The sequence below is a fragment of the Nicotiana attenuata genome, unplaced genomic scaffold (genome assembly GCF_001879085.1).
Source record: "Nicotiana attenuata strain UT unplaced genomic scaffold, NIATTr2, whole genome shotgun sequence".
NCBI lineage: Eukaryota > Viridiplantae > Streptophyta > Magnoliopsida > Solanales > Solanaceae > Nicotiana > Nicotiana attenuata.
Window position 1 is genome coordinate 70,057 of NW_017672751.1, and position 22,463 is coordinate 92,519.

The window sequence follows — 22,463 nt, forward strand, 5'->3', positions numbered from 1 at the left end:
GTTGCGAGAAAGACGCAGCTTGAATCGATTACATCGGCTCTGATACCATGTTAAGAGATTGAGATCACCATAGTTGCAGAGAAGCTCAAGGAAGAAGGAAATGAATTCTACTGTTTCATTGATTTTCGGATAACCAACAAGAGGAGTACATACTCTGATATATACACAACTAACCGACTACAACTTTCTTAACTTACAGCTGTCACTACATGATTGGACAATGCTAACTAAATAATTAACTCTAACCACCTACTTAACACTATCCCAACACACTTCTTAGTGATATCACTAAAGATTTTAACAGTCATGCACTTGAAGAAAAAAATGTCGAACAAAACCAAGTAAAGCTGCTATATATATTAGTGTTACAAAATACACTTGCCATATCCTTTTCTCACTCAGCTTAGATATTTAACAAAGTTGCAGAATTAAAGATGGAAGAGCGTCGAACTAGCACTTTGAGCCCGTATAGAGTACACAGAAAACACATTAACGGTAACATGTAAGACAACCTATATAACATTGCATAATACATATTGTTTCATTGTTATCAAACATTAAAGTAGTACATACTACACAGAATCGATGGCCATAATGGTGCTTAAATTCATAGGTGTGATGTACTTGTCAGAACCAGAATAAATTGTTTTAACAATAATCTTATTCGCCTTTTCTGATGGATGGAAAGGATCCCAAAACGCATATTCTTCTCTGTTGGGGCATAGATTTGATGCAGCTGTGCATAGTCCAATTCCATTGTAAGGACCTTGTCCACAACATGCTATCTTTGATGTAACAAAACCTGTTCAATATATATGATTTATCCATATAAACTTTGTTCATTAGACAATTTAATTTGGTTAAAAGATTATCGTAATATGTTTTGATTTACATGAAGGATAACTGTTAAAAATCTTTTAACTTCTATATATTGATATTGCAAATTTGTTTTTACACTATCAAGTTACCTAAAAGATAATTACAGTTAATCATCTTTAAAATTGAAAGTTTTAACCTAAAAAATAAGCCAGATTACCTCTTAAAAAATGTTTATAATGCACTGATAGTGTAATACTTCTTTGCATTATCAATATATACAAATTAAATCCTTAAAATTTAAGGATTTAAGTTATATACACTAACAATATAATTTTTTCATACATGCAGAAAAAAAAAACATAAAGCATACCGAAGGCTTTGGGATTGTTGATGAAGTCGTTCTGCATTTCCATGGCATTAACAGCAACAAAGATATCAGAGCCAAGTTCTTGATTGAGACGTTTGATCATTTGGACAAGGAGTGGGTTGAAAGCTGCTGCGGCTTGCTGAGGTTCCTTTGCACATTCCCCATTTGAGCTCCTCGTTGCTAGCTCTGCTGGGACACAACCCAATGGTCCAGTTCCTGTCACTAGCACTCTTCGACCTCCCAGATCATGTAGTCTCTGCACATGCATAATTATTGAATGGTTCTTGTTGATTAACAATTTCTACTACATTATCAAGAGGAAAAAAAAATACCCCATTTTCCTGTTTGGCTTAGAGAACGAGTTCAAAATGACTAATGCTTTATACTTTTAGCATCTAATGGTGGATAATGGACAGTTTTTTTACACCATCAAGTTAGGTTATCCGCAATGAGTATAAGTTATATATACTGTCAAGGTAAAGGATTTTTATACTATCATGTACATAATTCAAAGGAAATCTATAGGTACACCTCTTAAGATGTGAAATTTATAATCTTGAAAATAACGTAACATAAAAAGAGACATGATATTATAAAAATTCTTTACACTGATGGTGTATATTACTTAAATTTATATGCAATAATAGCTAGGTTGTTTATAACAAACATGATGATAACATGAAAAATAAAGTAAGTAACCAGCTATAGCATATTAAATTACACTAATAGTGTAAAAGTTCTCTATATGCATATATTTTAAACTCTGATATTTTTAGGTAAAAAAATGAGGAAAGAATTCTAGTTCGTTACTCAACCTTTTACGTTACAAAAGAGAGTAAAAGACAAGATCCTTGGTAAAAAAGCTGAAATGGAAGGTAGTCAAGATTGACTTGAATTTGCTAAAACAATTAAATACTGTCAAAAGACGCCCAATAATAGGCATTTGGCACTGGTTCTTGTCTTATTAAGTAGTAATTAATTCATTACCTTCAAGATCTTGCGGTACTCAGTGACAAGGTAACGAGAGTAATCCTGAATGTTGTATTGAACACGTCTGGCAGAAACTGGTGTGAGGAAGTAGTTGTTGACATAGTCATTGCCACCAAGAGTGATGAGGATAAGCGCATTATTCACTAGCCTCCGAGTTTGTTCTGCTCCTATTAGAGCACTCACCCGCTGCTGGTATTGTTGAAACAACCCTAGTTGCCTCGGCATTCTTATTATATTCGCCTATTATATTACATTAGTAAACCCACATTAAATTTATTTTAATTAACCAAATTAAGAGCAAATATAAATTAACTAAACATGTTGTAACATTATGTTTTTCAATAATAGCTAAAGAAGGAATTCAGACACACACATGATATTTTACACAATTTTGTTTTTTTTTTTGTATCTTTTACTTGTTGCATGCATGCTAGACAACCTTTTTTTTTCTTTCCTTGTGGTGTCTCGAGACGTCTCCTGAAAATTCGTAGTGAATTCAATGGTTTGCATGATTAAAAAAAGTGTGTAAACCATATTAAAATTGGAAGCTGATAATTTGGGGGAGTGATCTGTCTCATGTTGCCTCTTCAATATCAAACTTTGAGGGGAAATATCCATCTGATTATAATATGTTAAAGTGCATCGATAGTGTAAGAACATTTTACTCTAGCTGTGTACATAAGTTAAATTTGCTTTTTAAAACGGTATAACCACTTTCCCATTTATTGATCCCAGGGCTCCCCTTAACTTATGATAGAGAGTATCAATTCTGCTATGCTCTTAATGAGTTTTCCCTCAAAAGCCAAAAAGGACTTGAAAAATAACATGCAGAATATTTGGACTTACAAACTGAATCCCAGTATCGTTAAGAATTCCGATTCCAGCAGAAGCAAAATTTGCTCCCACCAGCAACTTATCTCCTGTAAGCGCAGGGTCCAAGTACGGCAATGTTGGCTCAGCACCAAGCTGTTGGCCTATCCATTCACATTTCCATAATAAGAAAATAGTAAAAGATTTAGAGCTCCCTGGGTAAGGTGATCGTAAATAACTGATAAACTTTAAGTATTGAAAGTGAATTACGTGTTTTATCAAGTACTGAAACATATAATAAAATGTTGATGTGTTTGGTGAAACAGTGTTTTTTTTTTGTCACAATGACTAAAATATACTTAAATTTTTTAACAAAATTTATAAATCTAAAAGTATTTTTATAAAGAAAAGGAAAAAGAAGAATATGGAGTGAAGAGGAAGTTCAGGGTTTTGCTTTTCAAAAGGTATATTGAGAAAAAGAAATTAAGAATAAACAACAAAGAGTTGGTGAAACCAAAAGTGCTTATAAGCTGAAAATTTCTATGTTAGACTAATCAACTTAATTATGGATTAATTTAAATAATTTTAGCTTATAAACACTTGATTTATAAGCACTAAGTATTTATCAAACCCGTAAGTAATTTAAAATATGCTTATAAACCAGTTTGACAAAAGCTTAGCAGAACATCCTCTTGGTTACGGTCACACCAAGACAAATTAAAGAAAGAAATGAAGTCTGACACTCACTTATAAGATCAGGAATGTTCAAGCCATTGGAAAAACGACCAGTAGGACGATGAGTGGGATAATCAACGCCGTAAGGTGGAGAATCAGCTCGTGCAGAAGTTGCCAAGTAGTTATTGTTGCCATTGTCAACAAGAGAGTCACCAAACACAAAGAAAGCACGAGGAGCACCCTCAGTGTATGTTACAAAATTTGCCGTAACCATGGCTAAGAAAATTGGCACGGTGGTAGCAAAACCTAAATTAGCCATTGGGAACTACTAGTGTGTGTATGTGTGTTTGGGAAATGCTTAATGCAAATGAATGAGTACTGAGGCATTTATTTATACAGGTGGTATTGGATTTTTTTTTTCCCGTAGTTGGTTGAAGCATAATAAATAGGCAGCTTTCCAAAAGCATGAGAGTGAGTAAACTCTCGGTCTAACTGGGCAAAAGAACAAGCTTTAACAACTGCTTTTACGACTTTCTTTGGAGTAATTACTTCATGTCTCTGTACCATGCTATTGACAATTGAGCAAATAGCTAGCTGCAAGCTAGGGGTGGCAAATGGGCGGGTTAATCGGATACGGTTCAGGTTGAAAACGGGTAAATGGGTAAAATATCCGACCCGAACCATAATTAATACAGATAAAAAACAAGTTAACCGGCGGATAAAACGGTTAACCGTATTATCCGTTCATAGCTTCACATTAGCCTCAAGTCCTCAACTGTTCAGTGAACCAGTTTTCTACTCGATGATTATTATTTTTCTTTTATCGCACAACTACTCAATAGTTCTAGCTTTGTGATTTATTGATTCAAATCCAACATGAAAAAAGTGACGGGCAATATATACACTTACTACGTATTTATGAAAAAAATTATTCAGGGAATGAAGACCAAATATGTTGCCAATTTCTTGCCTTTGCATATTTACAGAGGAATATGGTCATGCTTTTGATTCAGATATTCAGTGATGCTTTTGGGGTAGAAGGGCGAAAATGCTTTTGGGGGGTTTTGACTTTATTACCCATGGATAACCAATGAGTACCCATTTAAAATATGGATAATATGGGTAATATCCGTATTTGATCCGTTTTTAAAATATTCATTATCCAACCCATATTTTAGCGGATAATATGGGTGGTTACTTATTTTGTTTTATCCATTTTGCCACCCCTACTACAACACTATATAGTTGTATAGGGTAAAAATATATTATGCTAAGTAATTGCATAAGAGAGTGACACGTGGAGCCGAAGGAAAAGAATAGCTAAAACCGAAGACAACTGTTCCATTTGTTACATGAAAGAATGACGCTCATAAAGATGCAGCAAATACCTGCCACCCAATAGCATTTAATGGGGAATACTCTACAGCATTTAGTACATTGTCTGTTAAAGAATTTATCATTTATGCTTGCCGTTACCCATTCTTCAATGGCCCTCATAATTGTGAGCTCTCTGTTATCATTGTAAGGAAACAAACTGTCTGGCAAACTGACGCTATAATCTATTCAAAGCTTTACACAATTTTATCTTCTTACGTTTTGATTTCATTACTGTTGTGCCGGAAGCTTCGCTCCCGGAATTACTGTTTCTGCTATTTCGTCTTCATCTCAAGGCTAAGTATCACATATTTCTTCAATTCTTGTATTATTTTAGGATTGAATTAATTCACTTGTCTAGAAACCACGTATAAATTCAATTGTACCGTTTTACTAGTTAACAGTTTGGTGCCCACCGTGGGCCTAGACAGTCGTGTTATTAAGTTGGTCCTTGCCTCTTTTACTAACTTATTTCGATTGTTTGTTCTTAGCAATAACCACAGAAAATGACAGATAATGGTGTTAACAACACACAATCTTGAGGCCCAAGGAGACCAGCCTCAGCACAAAGATTCAAACAGTGACACCTACAATGAGGGAAACGATACAACGCCGATCCACGGTAGGCGGTACCCGCAACATGTTCGAGAGGCGACTCCCGATGATGCTGAAAAGGAGCATATTATTGAAGCGATAAGGGCCATGCAGGAGCAACAAGAGGTCATTCTGGGACATCTCACACGGTAGGACAAGGTTATGACAGAAATAAAGCAGGCATTATCGGGTGCTTCCAATAACGCAAATGGACGAGATCCAGTTCCTTCCGTCGCTCCCGCAAATCAAACAACACAAAGGATCGACAACAACACCCCAAGGGGCAAGGTCGGCTCCGATGGGGCTGGGGGGGTCGGCTCCGATGGGGCTGGGGGGAACGGTTCCGGTCACAACAACAAAAGCTATCCCTTCAAAAGCAAGCTCTTACGGTTTATGAGTGAAGTAAATGCCCGCATGGACCAATCCCGGGTATACCGCCGGTGCTGAAAGAGCCGAATTCAAATAAGCATACTCAGCTGTCGTATAAACCAAGCGTGACACCAGAATTGATCCCAAAGCTGTTTAAAATGCCCGATGTGATATTATAGGACTTCGGACCCTCAGGAGCATATTACCACCTATACAACGGTGATGAAGGGGAACAATTTAGCTCCCCACGAAATTGAATCTGTTTTACCGAAGAAATTCGGAGAGACTCTCACGAGGGGAGCCTTGACGTGGTATACACTGTTACCCGAGCATTCCATAGATTCCTTTGAGATGCTCGCGGATTCTTTTATTAAGGCCCATGCTGGGGCCAGAAAGGTGCAGGTACATTCAAATTTCCAAAAATTCTTAAAATTTTAGTTAAACCATTTTCCTTCAAAAATTTATTTCTTGGGCTTGGGACCTCGAAATTCGATTCCGGGCATACGCCCAAGTCCCATATTTTCCTACGGACCCTCTGGGACCGTTAAATTAGGGCCCGGGTCCGTTTACCCAAAATATTGACCGAAGTCAACATAAATTCATTTTAAAAGCAAAATTTATCATTTTCCCCAGATTTTCACATAATAGCTTTCCGGATACACGCCCGAACTGCGCACGCAAATCGAGGTGTGATAAAATGAGGTTTTAAAGCCTCGGAACATAGAATTTACTTTCAAACAAGTGATGGCCTTTTGGGTCATCACATTCTCCACCTCTAAAACAACCGTTCGTCCTCGAACGGACATAAGAAGGAAGTACCTGAGTCAGAGAAAAGATGGGGATATCAGCTCCGCATATCGGACTCGGACTCCCAGGTCGCTGCCTCAACAGGCTGACCTCTCCACTGAACACGAACATAAACTCCTCACTGGATTCAACCTCGCAAGTGTGACAACCCGAGGAGAGATCCCGTTGCCCACGAATGTCGAAGGGATGATGAAGACGACCATTTTCGAAGTTGTGGACGGTGACATGGGTTTTAACATTATTCACGAAAGACCGTGGTTGCACGAGATGAGAGCCGTACCATCAACATATCATCCGTTTTTGAAATTCGCAACTTCCGAAGGGATTAAACAAATAAAAGGCGACCAACCGGCGGCAAGGGAGATCAATGCGTTTTTGGTCTCTAGTAGCAAATCCACAGCGGAAGAGCTCGAGCAAGTGACATTGTTTGAAAAGGTATTGGAGAGGAAATTCCACTTGGGGACAGGACTACACCTCGAGCTTAGGTCTGGCTTTATTGAATTTCTTAAACAAATAAAAGGCGACCAACCGGCGGCAAGGGGGGTGAATTTGTTTTCGGTCTCTAGTAGCAAAGGGAAGGAGCATACGACATAGCAATTACAGGAACCGGCACCTGCTCCGGAATCAAGTGAAGTTAACCAGGGGGAAGAAGCGTCAGAATCTTATCAGGTGCCAAGATACTTCCAGATACCATAAGAGACGGATGCAACAAAATCCACAGCGGAAGAGCTCGAGCAAGTGACATTGTTTGAAATGGTCTTGGTGAGGAAATCCCACTTGGGGACAGGACTGCACCTCGAGCTCAGGTCTGGCTTTATTGAATTTCTTAAGTATAATGCCGATAGTTTTGTGTGGTCGCATGCGAATATGAAAGGTATCCCAACGGAAGTGGCCGTACACAAGCTAAGATTGGATCCTAACATACCTCCGGTAAGATAAAAGAAATGTCCTATTGCGGAGGCCAGGAATAAATTCGTCAAAGAATAAGTAACACGCCTACTTGATATTAGTTCGATCCGAGAGGTAAAGTATCCAGACTGACCAGCTAATGTAGTGGTAGTTCCTAAGAACAATAAATTTTGCATGTGCGTATATTATAAGGACTTGAATAAGGCGAAAAAACTCGTTCCCACCGCCAAACAACGATCAAATGATTGATGCAACGGTCGGGCACGAGTTAATGAGTTTTCTCGATGCTTATTCAGGGTACAACCAAATTAAGATGAACCCGGAAGATCAGGAAAAGACTTTGTTCTTAGCGAATTTCGGCACATATTGCTATAATATGATGCCCTTCAGGCTAAAAAATGCCGGAGCCATTTATCAACAGCTCGTAAACAAGATGTTCGAAAACGATATGCTTGTTAAGTCTTCGAACACAGGTGATCATCTTAAGCATTTGCAAGGAACTTTTGGCATCCTAAGGAAACATAACATGAAGCTTAACCCCGAGAAGTGCGCGTTCAGGGTCAGCTCCGGCAAGTTCCTAGGATTCCTGGTAGCACAAAGGGGGATAGAGGTAAACCCTAATAAGATCAAAGCCATCGAAGACATCCCAGACCAGCTATCAAGCATGAAAGAAGTTCAAAGGCTCACGGGGAGATTGGCCGCTTTGAGCAGGTTTATTTCCCACTCATCAAGGAAATGCCACTTTTTCTTTGCGCAGCTAAAAAAGAAAAACAACTTCGAATGGACCCCGGAATGCCAACAGACTTTGAGGAATTTGAAAAGGTACTTGTCGAGCCCTCCGGTACTATCAAAACCAAAGGAAGGTGAAACACTGTTAATTTACCTAGCAATCTCGGAGGTAGCAGTAAGCGCCATTTAGTCCGTAAGGACGAAAGTATGCAATCTCCTATTTATTACGTTAGTAGAATTTTAACGGGAGAAAAAACTCGCTACCCCCATTTGGAGAAGCTGGCCTTAGCTCTCGTAGTCGCCGCTCGAAAGCTGAGGCCTTACTTCCAATGACACCCGATAGCTGTGGTGACTACCTTTCCCCTGCGAAACATCCTTCACAAACCCAAACTCTCGTGCAGATTGGCCACATGGGCAGTCGAAATGAGTGAACTCAACATAGAGTATAAGCCTAGGAATGCGATTAAGTCACAAGTTGTGGTCGACTTTGTGGCCGGTTTCAGTCCAGGATTGCTGCCCCTAGCAACCAATGAAGCAGTGATGGTGTCAGAATCAACATCGGGGGTTTGGACCTTGTTTATGGACGGAGCTTCCAACGTAAAGAGGTCCCGACTGGGCATACTATTAACCACGCCCTCGGGAGAAACCCTAAGGCAGGCCATAAGAACAATCCCTTTAACTAACAATGAAGCAGAGTATGAAGCTTTGATTGCAAGACTCGAACTGGCCCGGGGACTAGATTCTGAGGTCATAGAAATCAAATGTGACTCCCAGCTGGTGGTAAATCAGGTTTACGGGATCTTCGAAACCAAAGAGGAGTGCATACAACAATACATAGTGAAGGTCAGTGAAGGTCCAGGCTCTGACTCAATTCCGAGAGTGGCCGCTTACTCATATCCCGAGGGAAGAAAATTCAGAAGCAAATGCATTAGCTAACCTCGGTTCATCAACAGAAAAGAAAGGATCGGATTCCGGGACGGTAGTACAGCTCATGCACTCGGTTCTGGGCGCAGATAGCTACTATGAGATAAATACAATGACGAAGCTAATATGTATAGGATTTTCTGCTCGGTACACTATCAAATTCTAGTATAGTTTATGATATCGTCCCACATAGATTGGAGAATCTAAGCTACAGACTTGTAATATTTTGACTACTATTTGAGAGAATCAAATTGATGAAAAGTGTGTTTGGAATTATAAATTAAGATAAATTTCTTCCGAAAGGTTTATATTTAAAAAGAGTTGGAAATCGTTGAATTCACTTGATATATCATTACAATAAAATCTCAGTTTTATACGTATTTCTCTAAAGAATAATTGCTTATTGCTAATACAATTATATTTTAATACTAAGAAATAAATTAATAATTAACACTCCGTGATGTTATGTTAATTAATTAATTTAAAACTAGTGATGGTTAAATTGAAATATCTTGCCTGAATTGTGCTCAAACGTAGTAAAAATTTCGTGAGAATATTTTTACTAGAAAGTCAATAGTCTTGCCTTAAACAGTTCCTCCGTGAGAATTAAAACTGAGGAAATCAATGTTACAGACTTGAAATAATAATCTTACTAAAAATTACTCTCACTCTAATAATCTATTCATCTGTTATTATATATTAATTTTACTCCATGAGAATTACAAAATTAATATAATAATAACTTAGATATAAAATATATAGATGTGATAATAATGATTAAAAAATCATCATTCTTGCACAATATGAAATGTAAATAGAAAGTTTCAAGCCAAGAATGAATTAAAACTGAGATAGTATTATAATTATATCAAACTTCATCAACTATCCCAACACAAAGAAATTAATTCATTATGAAGTAAGAAAAGCTAAAAATTACTTTCCAAAGACTAAGAATATTTTTACTACAAAGAAAAAAACTAGAGAAAGAGACCAAGATTACTCTTCTCTTTTTCTTTAGAAAGTTTAGAAAACTAGATAGGAAATTGGATACAAAGTGGGATGCCTTTCTTCTACAAGCATATGCCTATTTATAGGAAAATTTATACAAGGCCTTGGTGAGAACTTGCAAGATAATATCAATATATCATATGGCCTTGATAAGAATTTGACATGGCAATTTGTCATGAAATTTTGGTGAGGATTAGCCACAACTTTGTATCTCTTGACTTTGTGTAGTCTTAGATGAAGTTGTCACGGATGCATCCTTCTTCCTTGAACTTTAGGTTCTTTCGTTTTCTCTTTTTCCATGTATTCTTTTTCCTACAAGAATTGTTAGAAAAGTGTGAGAATAGGATATAAATTGGTCATGTTTTATATCTAAAATATTATATTTTTTATATTAAAATATATGAATAATTTATATCCATTATACAACTAATTTGGTCTGGGACTGGAGGAATGAGATCATAGATTATCTCGAGCACGAGAAGTTGCCCGAATATTCCAAGGTGTCCCGGTCACTGCGCACTAAAGCAGCACTATATAGCTTCAAAGGAGGCCAACTGTACAGGAAATCTTTCCAAGGCTCGCTGGCCCAATGCTTGGGAGCATCCACAGCTAATTATGTTATGCGAGAAGTCCACGAAGGGAAATGTGAAAATCATTCAGGTGTAGATTCCTTAGTACTAAAATTGGTAAGGGCAAGATATTATTGGCCCCGAATGGAACAAGATGCCAAAGCTTTCATGCAAAAATGCGATAAATGCCAACGCTACGCCCCACTGGTACATCAACTAGCAGAACCATTACATTCAGTTCTATCTCCATAGACGTTCATGAAGTGGAGAGTGGATATCGTTGGACCTCTACCGCCAGCTCCTGGCAAGGTAAGATTTCTTTTAATTTTAATTGACTATTTTTTTAAGTGGGTTGAAGCAGGTCCTTATCAGAAGATCGGGAATGTGAAGTGGTGGATTTCTTGTCGGAGAACATAATTTACAAATTTGGAATACCAAAGGAGATAGCCTGCGATAACGACCACAATTTATAGGTGCAAAGATCACAAAATTCCTTGAAGACTTGAAAATCAAAAAAATCACGTCTTCGCCCTATCATCCGAGCACAAATGGTCAAGCGGAATCAACGAACAAAACAATTATACAGGATCTCAAGAAGAGGTTGGAAGTAACTAAAGGTAAATGGCTTGAGGGACTGCCTGGAGTGCTATGAGCATACCGAACAACGGCCAAATCAAGCACGTGGGAAAATCCTTTCTCCCTTGTGTACGGAGCAGAAACCTTAATCCTGGTGGAAGTAGGAGAGTCTAACTTGATATATTTTTGGGCAAGTGAAGAGATGAACGACGAAGCAATATTAGTCAACTTGGAGCTACTTGATGAGCGCAGGGACTTTTCACATATAAGAATGGCAGCCCAGAAGCAAATAATTGAAAGATATTATAATCGAAGAGTCAACCTCTGTTATTTCAAAGTGGGAGACTTGGTTCTAAGGAAAGTAACTCAAAACATATGTGAACTCAACGCAGGGAAGCTAGGTCCAACCTGGGAAGGCCCCTACCGAATTTCAGCTATCACCGAAAAAGGTTCACACGAGTTGGAGAATCGGGATGGAGAAAAGTTGCCAAGCTACTGGAATGTGGCACACCTCAAAGAGATATTATTGCTGACAAACATCACATGTACTGAAAGTATGTGCTGCACTCGTTTTTCCTTCGCGCAGTTTTTGTCCCAATTGGATTTTTCTGGCAAGCTTTTTAAGGAGGCAAAAACGAAAAGCATACTACAAAGAAGGTTTCAGCAACAACAATAAGACCTTTAATAGAAAGGCACAAAAGTGACGAACCACTCCAGAGCGTTTAGATAATCTTTGGCTCGAAGCACAATTCCCACCGGGAAATCGAGTTTGCTATCAAGCAAAGGTTACCTGGCCGTTCACAAGTACAAACCACTAGAGGATTGTTAGATAGCCTCTGGCTTGATAGCATAAATTCCTAAGGGGAAGTGACGCTTGTTATCGAGCTGAAGATTATCTGGCAATTCATTAGTGGGAACCTCGAATGTGCAAAACTTCTAGTGTTCTAATTCGCACTCTTCACATTGGAACACCGGGGGGGGGGGGGTAGGGGGGGAGGGGAATGATATGAGGATATGGGAACAATGACTTCCACGTTGAACGGAATACGAAAATTGGAATCATAGTTATGTCATCGGGACCGGGGACAGCGCAGCCAACCCCATAGCAACAAGTTGTATAAGTTAGCCACAAGAAATGGCAATTTCTTTTTAACATAACGATTATGTAACTTTTGAAAATGGAAGGAATACACTAAAGTCCTTTTATTTCTATCTTGTTTTTTGTTTGAACGATGAATTGATTTTATCATTTGAAAGTTAAACAAGTACTTCAAATGCTAGTGCCGTTATGAACAGGAGACGTCCTCTTCAAGAGCACCATAAATATAATATGGCCCTCTCTTATAAAAACCCTCACGATAAAGGGTTGATCTCGGAAGAATGTGTGCCCGAAGTCTAAATGCTTTTGGGGAAAAATACACCCAAGGCCTTATATAATTAGACGCAAACAGTAAAAGTTGCACAAAACACTTAAGCAAAGAAGAATGCAAAGCTTAAAACTTGCATAATTGTGTAAATGAAAAAAGACTCATGCAATACTTGAGCAAAAAGATATTTTTATGCACAATAAACGTGCTGAAACAGCACAGATACAAAAGTTAGGAAAAGAAAGAAAAAACTAAACTGCTGCATCTCCGGAATCCGGAGGAAGAGAAGTGTCTGCGTCCCCAGGGGAAGTGGGTAGATCCGACCATGGCTCAACATCTTAGCCCTCATCAGTTTGGCCTTCAACATCTTCACCTTCTGGTTTCTCTTCAGTTACTGAAGTTTCAAAACCAGAACTAGAAGAATCAGAAGCAACAGGCCCTGCCGGGAGATCCCTTTATTAGCTGACTCAAGCTCACGGGCTTTAGCGATTTCGGCATCAAAGTCAATGATACTTGCATTAGCCTCTTGCAAGGCTTTTCTCCTCATGTTGTACATAACATAAGTTTTCTTAACAACGAGGGAAGCCGCTTAGCGCTTGAGTTGTTCTCCGGCCAGGGACTCCCTGAAGAAACACGTGTACCCGAAGCAGGCTCGGAGACACCTATTCGATTAAGCACCTCCTGAAGCAGCCTCACCGCATCAGCATGATCATCCAAAATGTTCTCACCGAGGACAACAATCGAGACCGGAGGTAGACCTGAATTTCGACAAAGAGAGAGTATTAATTAATTTCCTCACGCCAAAAAACAAAGACGAGATGGGTCTAAGTTACCATGATTTTTGGCCTTCCACCCATATTTAAGGGCCAATTCATTCCACGTGCGGGTTTCAGGCGTAGTGACGTCCAAGATTTTTTGGACCCACTGGTCCAAGCCTTCAGCCCTAGGTGGAACCGAGTTGCTGAAACAGGCGAAGGAAGGAGGATCAATACGGATATGAAATAATTCCTAATGAAGAAAATATTAAACAAGGTGCTTACGAGTGCGGTACCATGATCCCAGAAAGGATGAAGCCGTTACCGGAATGATGTCATTAGTGGCAACTGCAATGAACCGCTCCATCCACCCACGGTCCTTGGCATTATCCATGCTAGATAATAGAGCATGGTGGTCACGTTTGTTGAAGATTACCATTCCCTCACGGAAGATTTTGGGGGAATAGAGGTTCATCACATGAGCTAAGGATAGCTCATCTCCCGTCTCTTGGCATAAACGCCAAAGACAAGCAATCGTCCTCCACACAAAAGGACTTACTTTTGCCAAACACACCTAGTAGCGGAAGCAGAACTCCGTAATAACGTAGTTAAGCTCTCCGCTCAAAGAAAACGCTCCCAAAGTAAAGGGATACGTGTAAAAATATATATAACCCTCCTTGGGGAGGGTTACTCGGTCCAATAGATCAGGAGCAATAATGTCCAAATCTTGGTAGCGGCAATCTTCCTTCACAGCAGAAATACTGGAAGGACAGATAGAAGAAGGGTATCTGCCAACGGCCCACGTAAGAGGGTTAGTAGAAGGAAACTTCTCTTCGAGATCCTTGGTGGTAACTAGGCTCTTTGGAACAATGGTACTCATCGTAGGAGGAGCGGCATCATCAGTTTTGCCTTTATTCTTGGAAGAACTATGTTTTCTTGAAGAGGAGGGCATTTTTATCAGAAGAAGGGTTTACCTTTTCTCAAAGAAGGAAGCTAAAGAAAGGTTAAAGATGAGTAAAGAAAGTCTTAGAAAATTCAGAGTGATATAAAGTGCAAAATAAAGGAAGTAGATGCATATAAGTAAAGGTTTAGGCGGCTAAACTCGTGGTCATAATTACCTCGATAACCGGTATAAGTTATGCTGAAACGTGGGATGATGCATGTTCGGGGCATTAAATACGGAGAGACGTGCGTCTAACCAACTGTCAGAAGTCTCTTATAGGGGGTCAGTGAAAGTCCCGCCAAAAGGAACGTTTCTACCAATTTCCTGGTGACACAAAGTTATGCCACCAGAAATCAAGGGGGCTATCTGTATAGAGTAAAAATATGTTATGCTAAGTAATTGCATAAGAGAGTGACACGTGGAACGGAAGGTAGATGATAGCTAAAATCGAAGACAAATGTTCCATTTGTTACTGGAAAGAATGACGCCAATAAAGATGCAGTAAATGCCTGCCACCAGATATCATTTAATGAAAAATATTTTACAGCATTTAGTACAATGTATGCTACAAAGAATTTGTCATTTATGCTCGCCGTTACGCATTCTTCAATGGCCTTCATAATTGAAATTAAAGAAGGACATGATCCTAGGACCTTGGTCCCTAGGAGCAACTATAAATAGTGAATTATGTTATCATTGTTATAGGAAACAAACTTTCTGACAAACTGACGCTATAATCTATTCAAAACTTTATACAATTTTATCTTCCTACTTTTTGATTTCATTACTATTGTGCCTGTAAGCTTCGCTCCCGGAATTACTGGTTTTGCTATTTCGTCTTCATCTCAAGGCTAAGTATCACATATTTCTTCAATTCTTGTATTATTTCAGGATCAAATTAATTCATTTGTCTAGAAACCACGTACAAATTCAACAGTACCGTTTTACGGACAAACAATAGTAGCAAACTCTAAGTATTTAAAGTCCACCTTGCATGTAATTATGGGTTGTTTGGTTGAGAGATAACTATGTTTAATCCTAGTATAAAATTCAGCACACCTTTTATATTGTTCGGTTCCCAATGTAGAACTCCGTGTTACTAACATAATTTCGTACACTTAACACAACTTTTGATTTCCGGTGATTATTATTGAACTCCGCATAAATTATGTGGGGTGTAATACAGGAAACCAAACATCATATCACTAATACTTGATTAATTTTATGAGATATATAAAATGTGAGACAAGAATAGTTGTATCAATACATGGATAAGAGTATCTAAAGACAAATGCTTTTAAAGTAGCCAATCTCCACATAACAATTCGTGCATTATTATTCACTTTGTAAAATATCCACACCCTATAATTACTATATTACATTTTCCACATTAATATTATTTGTCGTATAAACAGATAAACGATTATTGTTTCATAATCCCTGCATAATTAAATCATAAACCAAGTAATCCAGCATTTTCCCTTCCTTAGATAAACTTTGGCACAGTGTAAAGTATAAGACAGCCAAGATATATTGGGACTTTGATGGCACTTTCATTTCCCCTTAAACGCAGCATGACTTTGAGCTTGAAGTACAAGACTTTATTAATGGGGACGACAATTCAAAAACAGTTGATTATGACGCTTCAAAAAGCCTATCGACCTATAGTCTTTAGTTTGTCACCTAAACTTTCTCTTTTTAATGTAAAAAAAAAAACGTTTCTCCTACATATTTTGTGATTATAATTATTACTCCGCGGAACTGCGCGGACTTTTTTTTCCTTGGGGAAATACTAAGTGGCGCCAAACATTTGAGAGATCAAATCTTTACCTATAATAGGAAATGATGCCACGAAATGACACTATTCTACTTTTTGACAAGTCATTAGAGTAATAAGGAAAAAACTTTGCTATATATATATAGGTCACGGATAATAAATGAACTCGTGCATGATCTTAATTACTCGTGCATGCTTTCCAGGATCCCGACAGCTGCCTCTTAATAATTACTATATATTGTAGGGTCTTTCGGTTGGAGGGATTAAAAAGCTAATTTTAGTGTAAAATTTCCTATAAAATAACACTCTCTCCGTTCACTTTCACTTGGCATGTATATTAAAATTAAATTTTTATTTTTACTTGTCATTTTACGCATATCAAGAAAAGACAAAAAAAAAAATTCCTGCTATACCACAGTATTTATTATTCATTTCAAATTATTTTCTCAAATCCAGTAAAATATGCATCAATTAATATGGGTATCATGGTAAATTATGCACTTCATTTTATTTTTTAGGGGCGTGAAAAGTCAAATATGCCAAGTAAAATTGAACGTAAGGAGTATATCGTCGAATTGGAGGGATTAGGAAAATAATAATCGTATAAATAATACATTATTTGGTTGTTCCTGTAAGAAAAACTAATCCCTGCGTAATCTTATGCAATGTTTGGTTGGCTGCATTGAATAATATTTGCATAAATTATACGAGAATCTATGTATTACTTTATGGAAAATTGATTGTCAAGAAATATATATATCGATATATATTAAACTATTTAGAGACAAAAATGCTACTAAAATAAGTAATCCTTGCATAATAATCCTCTAATTATTTATTAATGCATAACATGGCTACATTCATATTGTTAATCATCACTAATAAAAAATTTCATTATTATTCGCGGCATAACTAGCTAGTATACTCCACAAGGTCGTACAAGTCCTTTTCTTTACTCTTAAGATAGTTTAAGAGATGGAGTTTGACTTTTTAAAACGAGAAGAATTGTGTTTGTAGAGGTAAATTAGGAGCAGTTCTCGCGTTTGTTCTATTTAAGTAAAATTTGAATTATATGCCCAGACAATAAAAGATATTTACAGTTATCAAAAATACTTAATAATTAATTGTAAATAGTTATAAAAATGTGAATATAGAAAAGCAATTAGAAAATCATCTAGTTAAAGAGCAGTTCGTCCATAGGTAAGCTATCCTTACAAAGTCGCAATAAGAAAAAGAAAAAATTTCATTATTCGGCTTCTCGAAAAAACAAAAATAAGTTGTATAAAAAGGGATAGAGAGTTTAGCATTCACAAGATATTGGAAAAATTATAAGGGTTCATTAATAAGCATACTTTAGTAGGTAATCTTTGAGAAAAGACCATATTTATTGATTTGACTAACAACTAGTGAGAGTGATTTGAGAATGACTCGTTGATATTGCTATGTTTGAACTTTGAAGAGCTAAAGGTCAAACGAAAGAGGTGGTAAATAATAGGAGTAGTTAATTTATTGGTCTTTTGCTATTTCGGTCATTTAATTCCCTCCCGTGGCTCAATATACCGTATGCTTTGGATTAAACTAGATGATAAATTGTAGGAAGAATGATATTGTATAGCCGTTCTTACAATAATAATCAAATATATATATATGTATATATATATATATATATATATTCTATATGTTATATACAAAAATTATACAAATTTTATATACTTTTTTCGGAGTATAAATAGTTTCTGGCACGGGCTAAAAATGATAATACCCCTAAATTGTATCGCCATAAAATGAAACACTTAGGTATCCTTATTATTGGCCTGCACAAACCATCAACATGTCACTACTAGAAATCAGGAAAAAACCCACCAAGTCATACCGATCAACGTTGGTCGGTCAACAAAAGTGACCAAAAAACCGTCCAACACCGACGAAAACTACAAAAAAAATATTTTATATTTTTTAAAAATTACATACCTACCAAAGTTGGTCGGTATATTGGTCAAAAAGTTGACCGAAGTGGTCAGACTTGCTTAGGCAAAGCATCTTTTTGATTACCCACCAACTTTGACCGGTAATGTGGACCTAATTTTTTAAATTTTATAATTATATTATTATTTAAAATATTTTATAAAATTTAAAGAATTTATATTTAATATTACCGACCAAAGTTGGTCGGTTATTGTAGGGGAAGCATTTACCGACCAACTTTGGTCGGTATATTTTATTTCCTGAAAAATAACCGACCAAAGTTGGTCGGTTATTAGGTCAAACATGGTCAAACTTTTGAATCACTTTAATATTTACTATCTAAATAATATAAATGTAATCCATTAACACTTTATTTTGTAATACAAATAATGAATCCACTAACATATACTATAACAAGCTATATATAGTTAAAATAGTACAACGAAGTGTGTGTGTGTGTGTGTATAAAGGTATAGCCGCATATATATAAGAACACGAAGCGCTAGGACCATAGGGTCGGGTTCTTTTGGTGATAGACTTGTGAAGAAGCAATAATCTAATTAGTATATATAATTGATCATCAACAAATATATCTATTTGTAAATTTTGATTCATCGACTTATAACTTACTTAGATGCATCGATGAATATTAAAAACAAAACGTTTCGACCTATATCATTTAATATTAAAAATAAAACGTCTCGACATATATCGATTAATCTATGTCATGCATTATCAGTGCTTCAGGACGCTCCAGTCCGTTTGGGGGCCTTGTGGAGAGTGTGGCCCAGGTCGGTACATTTCCTATGGCACCAGCCGTCTCTCAGGCTGGGGGAAGAGCACAGACTCCTGCTACTCATACTCCGGAGCAAATGGTTCCCCAGTATCAGACACCAGCAGCCCCGCCAGTTGGGGTAGTTCAGTTGGTTGTTGCGGCAGGCCAGTGATAGGCCCGCTATGTCTTCTTAGGGCTTATTGAGATTGGACAAGTTTACCAAGCTCTTCCTAGTTCACTTCAGTGGCGCACCTTCTAAGGACCCACATGATTATCTTGACCGCTGCCATAAGGTGTTGCGGAACAAGGGTATAGTTGAGACCAATAGGTCGATTTTGCTATGTTTCAGATGACAAGTTCCGCCAAGAGATGGTTGAAGGATTATGTATCGACCAGACCAGCTGGGTCGCCTGCTCTTACTTGAGACCAGTTCTCTCAGCTATTTCTAAAGAAGTTCCTTCCTATCACACTAAAGGAGGATTACCGCAGGCAGTTTGAGCGTCTCCAGCAAGGCAGTATGTCAGTCACTCAGTATGAGACCTGTTTTGTGGATCTAGCCCGTCATTCTCTTCTTCTGCTTCCTACTGAGAGAGAGAGAGAGAGAGAGAGAGAGAGAGAGAGGGTGAGTAGGTTTATTGATAAACTCACTCACCCTATCTGGCTACAGATGGCCAAGGAGACCGGGGGAGAGATTTCTTTTCAGACGGCTGCTAATGTCGCCAGGCGAATCGAGATGGTTCTTTCACATCAGAAAGGGCAAGGGTCTGATAAGAGGCCTCGTCATTTCGGCGTTTTCAGTGGTGCCTCATCTGGAGGCAGGGGTGGTTTTGGTAGGGGCCATCCTCCCAAGCCATTTCAGTCGACGCTTCAGGCATCCCATGGTGCTTCATGGAGTTGTGGTTCTTATGTGCCTTATTTTGGGCAGCCAGCCTACAGTGCACCATCAGCTCCTATTAGTGCGCCTCCGATTCAGAATTATCACCGTGGTTATCCGGCCCGATGGGTCAGCTTCAGTTTCAGCAGCCACAATAGTAGGATGGATGTTTTGAGTGTGGTGGTTTTGGGCATATCAGGAGGACCTGTCCGAGATTATTGGGCGGCACGCCATAGCAGAGTTCCCGTGCCATAATTCCGGCACTGGTGGCACCACCACCCGCTCAGCTATCTAAAGGCAGGGGTCAGGTAGCCAGAGGTGGAGGTCAGGCCGCTAGAGGTGGAGGCCAGCCAGCTAGAGCCCATCCTAAAGATGCAATTCAGAGTGGTGGGGGCCAGCCCCGATGTTATGCTTTCTCGGCTAGGCCAGAGGCTGAGTCATTTGACGCTGTTATCACAAGTATTGTTTCGGTTTGCCATAAAGATGCTTCAGTTCTATTTGATCCAGGCTCTTCTTATTCCTACGTGTCATCCTATTTTGCTTCAAATCTGGTTGTTCCTCATGATTCTTTGAGTGCTCATGTATATGTGTCCACACCTATGGGAGAATCTATTATTGTAAATCATGTCTATTATTCGTGTATGGTTACAATTGGGATTTTTGAGACTAGCATAGATCTCCTACTTCTCGATATGGTAGATTTTGATGTCATCTTGGGTATGGATTGGCTGTCACCTAATCATGCTATATTGGATTGTCATGCCAAGACGGTAACCTTAGCCTTGCCGGGGTTCTCGATTAGAGTGGAGGGGGACTCCTGGCCATTCTACCAGCGGGGTTATCTCTTATCTGAATGCTCAGCGTATGGTCGAGAAGGGGTGTCTAGCTTATTTGGCTTATGTCCGTGATTCTAGTACGGAGGTTCCTTCCATGGATTCGGTACCAGTTATTCGTCAGTTTCCAGAGGTGTTTCCTACAGACCTGCTGGGGATGCCACCCGACAGAGATATTGACTTCTTTATTGATTTGGCTCCAAGCACTCAGACCATTTCTATTCTGCCATACCATATGGCCCCGCCAGAGTTGAAAGAATTGAAGGATCAGTTGCATGATTTACTTGATACGGGCTTCATTAGACCTAGTATCTCGTCCTGGGGTGCGCCGGTGTTGTTTGTGAAGAAGAAGGATGGATCGATGATGATGTGATAGATTACCGGCAGTTGAACAAAGTCACCATCAAGAACAAGTATCCATTGCCGATGGTAGATGGATTATTTGATCAACTTCAGAGTGCCAAGGTGTTTTCAAAGATTGATTTGAGGTCTGGCTACCATCAGTTGAGGATTAGGGCATCCAATGTCCCTAAGACCGCTTTTCGGAGTCAGCACGGGCATTATGAGTTCCTAGTGATGTCATTTGGGTTGACAAATGCCCCAGTAGCATTTATGGATTTGATGAACCAGGTGTTCAAACCTTATATGGATTCCTTTGTGGTTGTGTTTATTGATGATATCTTGATCCACTCCCGCAGTAGAGAGGAGCATGAGCAGCATCTTCGGATCGTACTTCAGACTCTGAGAGACAGCCAGTTATATGTCATGTTTTCAAAGTGTGAGTTTTGGTTGGACTCGGTCGCTTTCTTAGAGCACGTCATACTGGTAGAGGGTATACAGGTGGATTCTAAGAAGATTGAGGCAGTTCAGAACTGGCCTAGACCCACTTCAGCTACGGAGATCCGGAGTTTCTTGGTTTTGGCTGGATATTACCGCCGGTTCGTGAAGGGGTTTTCATATATAGCAGCCCCATTGACCAGGTTGACCCAGAAGGGCGCCCCATTCAGATGGTCAGACGAGTGTGAGGCGAGCTTTCAGAAGCTCAAGACTGCTTTGACTACGGCGTAGTTTTGGTATTGCCCACAAGTTTAGGATCTTACACGGTGTATTATGATGCATCTCGTATTGGGCTTAGTTCAGTATTGATGCAGGATGGCGGGGTGATTGCATATGCCTCACGGCAGTTGAAGGTTCATGAGAAGAATTACCCTGTTCATGACTTAGAGTTGGCAGCCATTGTTCATGCGCTGAAGATTTGGAGGCCCTATCTTTACGGCGTGTCGTGCGAGGTAATCGCAGATCATCGGAGCTTGCAGTAGTTTTTTATGCAAAAGGATCTCAATTTTAGGCAGAGGAGGTGGTTAGAGCCATTGAAAGACTATCATATCACCATCTTGCATCATTCTGGAAAGGCCAATATGGTGGCCGATGCCTAAAGTAGAAAGGCAATGAGTATGGGCAGCCTTGCGTACATTCCAGTTAGTGAGAGACCACTTGCATCAGATGTTCTAGCTTGGCCAATCGGTTTGTGAGATTGGATGGTTCGGAGCCTAGTCGTGTTCTAGCTTACACGATCGCTCGGTTTTCCTTGTTAGCGCATCAGAGAGCGGCAGTATGATGACCCTCATTTGCTTGTCCTTAGGGACACAGTGCG

At 38.8% G+C, this 22,463-nt stretch overlaps 1 protein-coding gene across 1 annotated transcript; it reads right to left on the bottom strand.

The window, feature by feature from the left end:
- Nucleotides 1-327: 327 nt before the first annotated feature.
- On the bottom strand, nt 328-4,024 carry LOC109214371 (GDSL esterase/lipase At4g28780-like). The gene is made up of 5 exons (XM_019378279.1): nt 3,734-4,024; nt 3,023-3,150; nt 2,174-2,416; nt 1,190-1,442; nt 328-802 (listed from the first exon to the last, which is right to left on the bottom strand). The coding sequence occupies exons 1-5, from the start codon at nt 3,978-3,980 to the stop codon at nt 573-575; spliced, it is 1,101 nt and encodes a 366-aa protein (XP_019233824.1). The 5' UTR covers nt 3,981-4,024; the 3' UTR covers nt 328-572.
- Between the last annotated feature and the right edge of the window lie 18,439 nt (nt 4,025-22,463).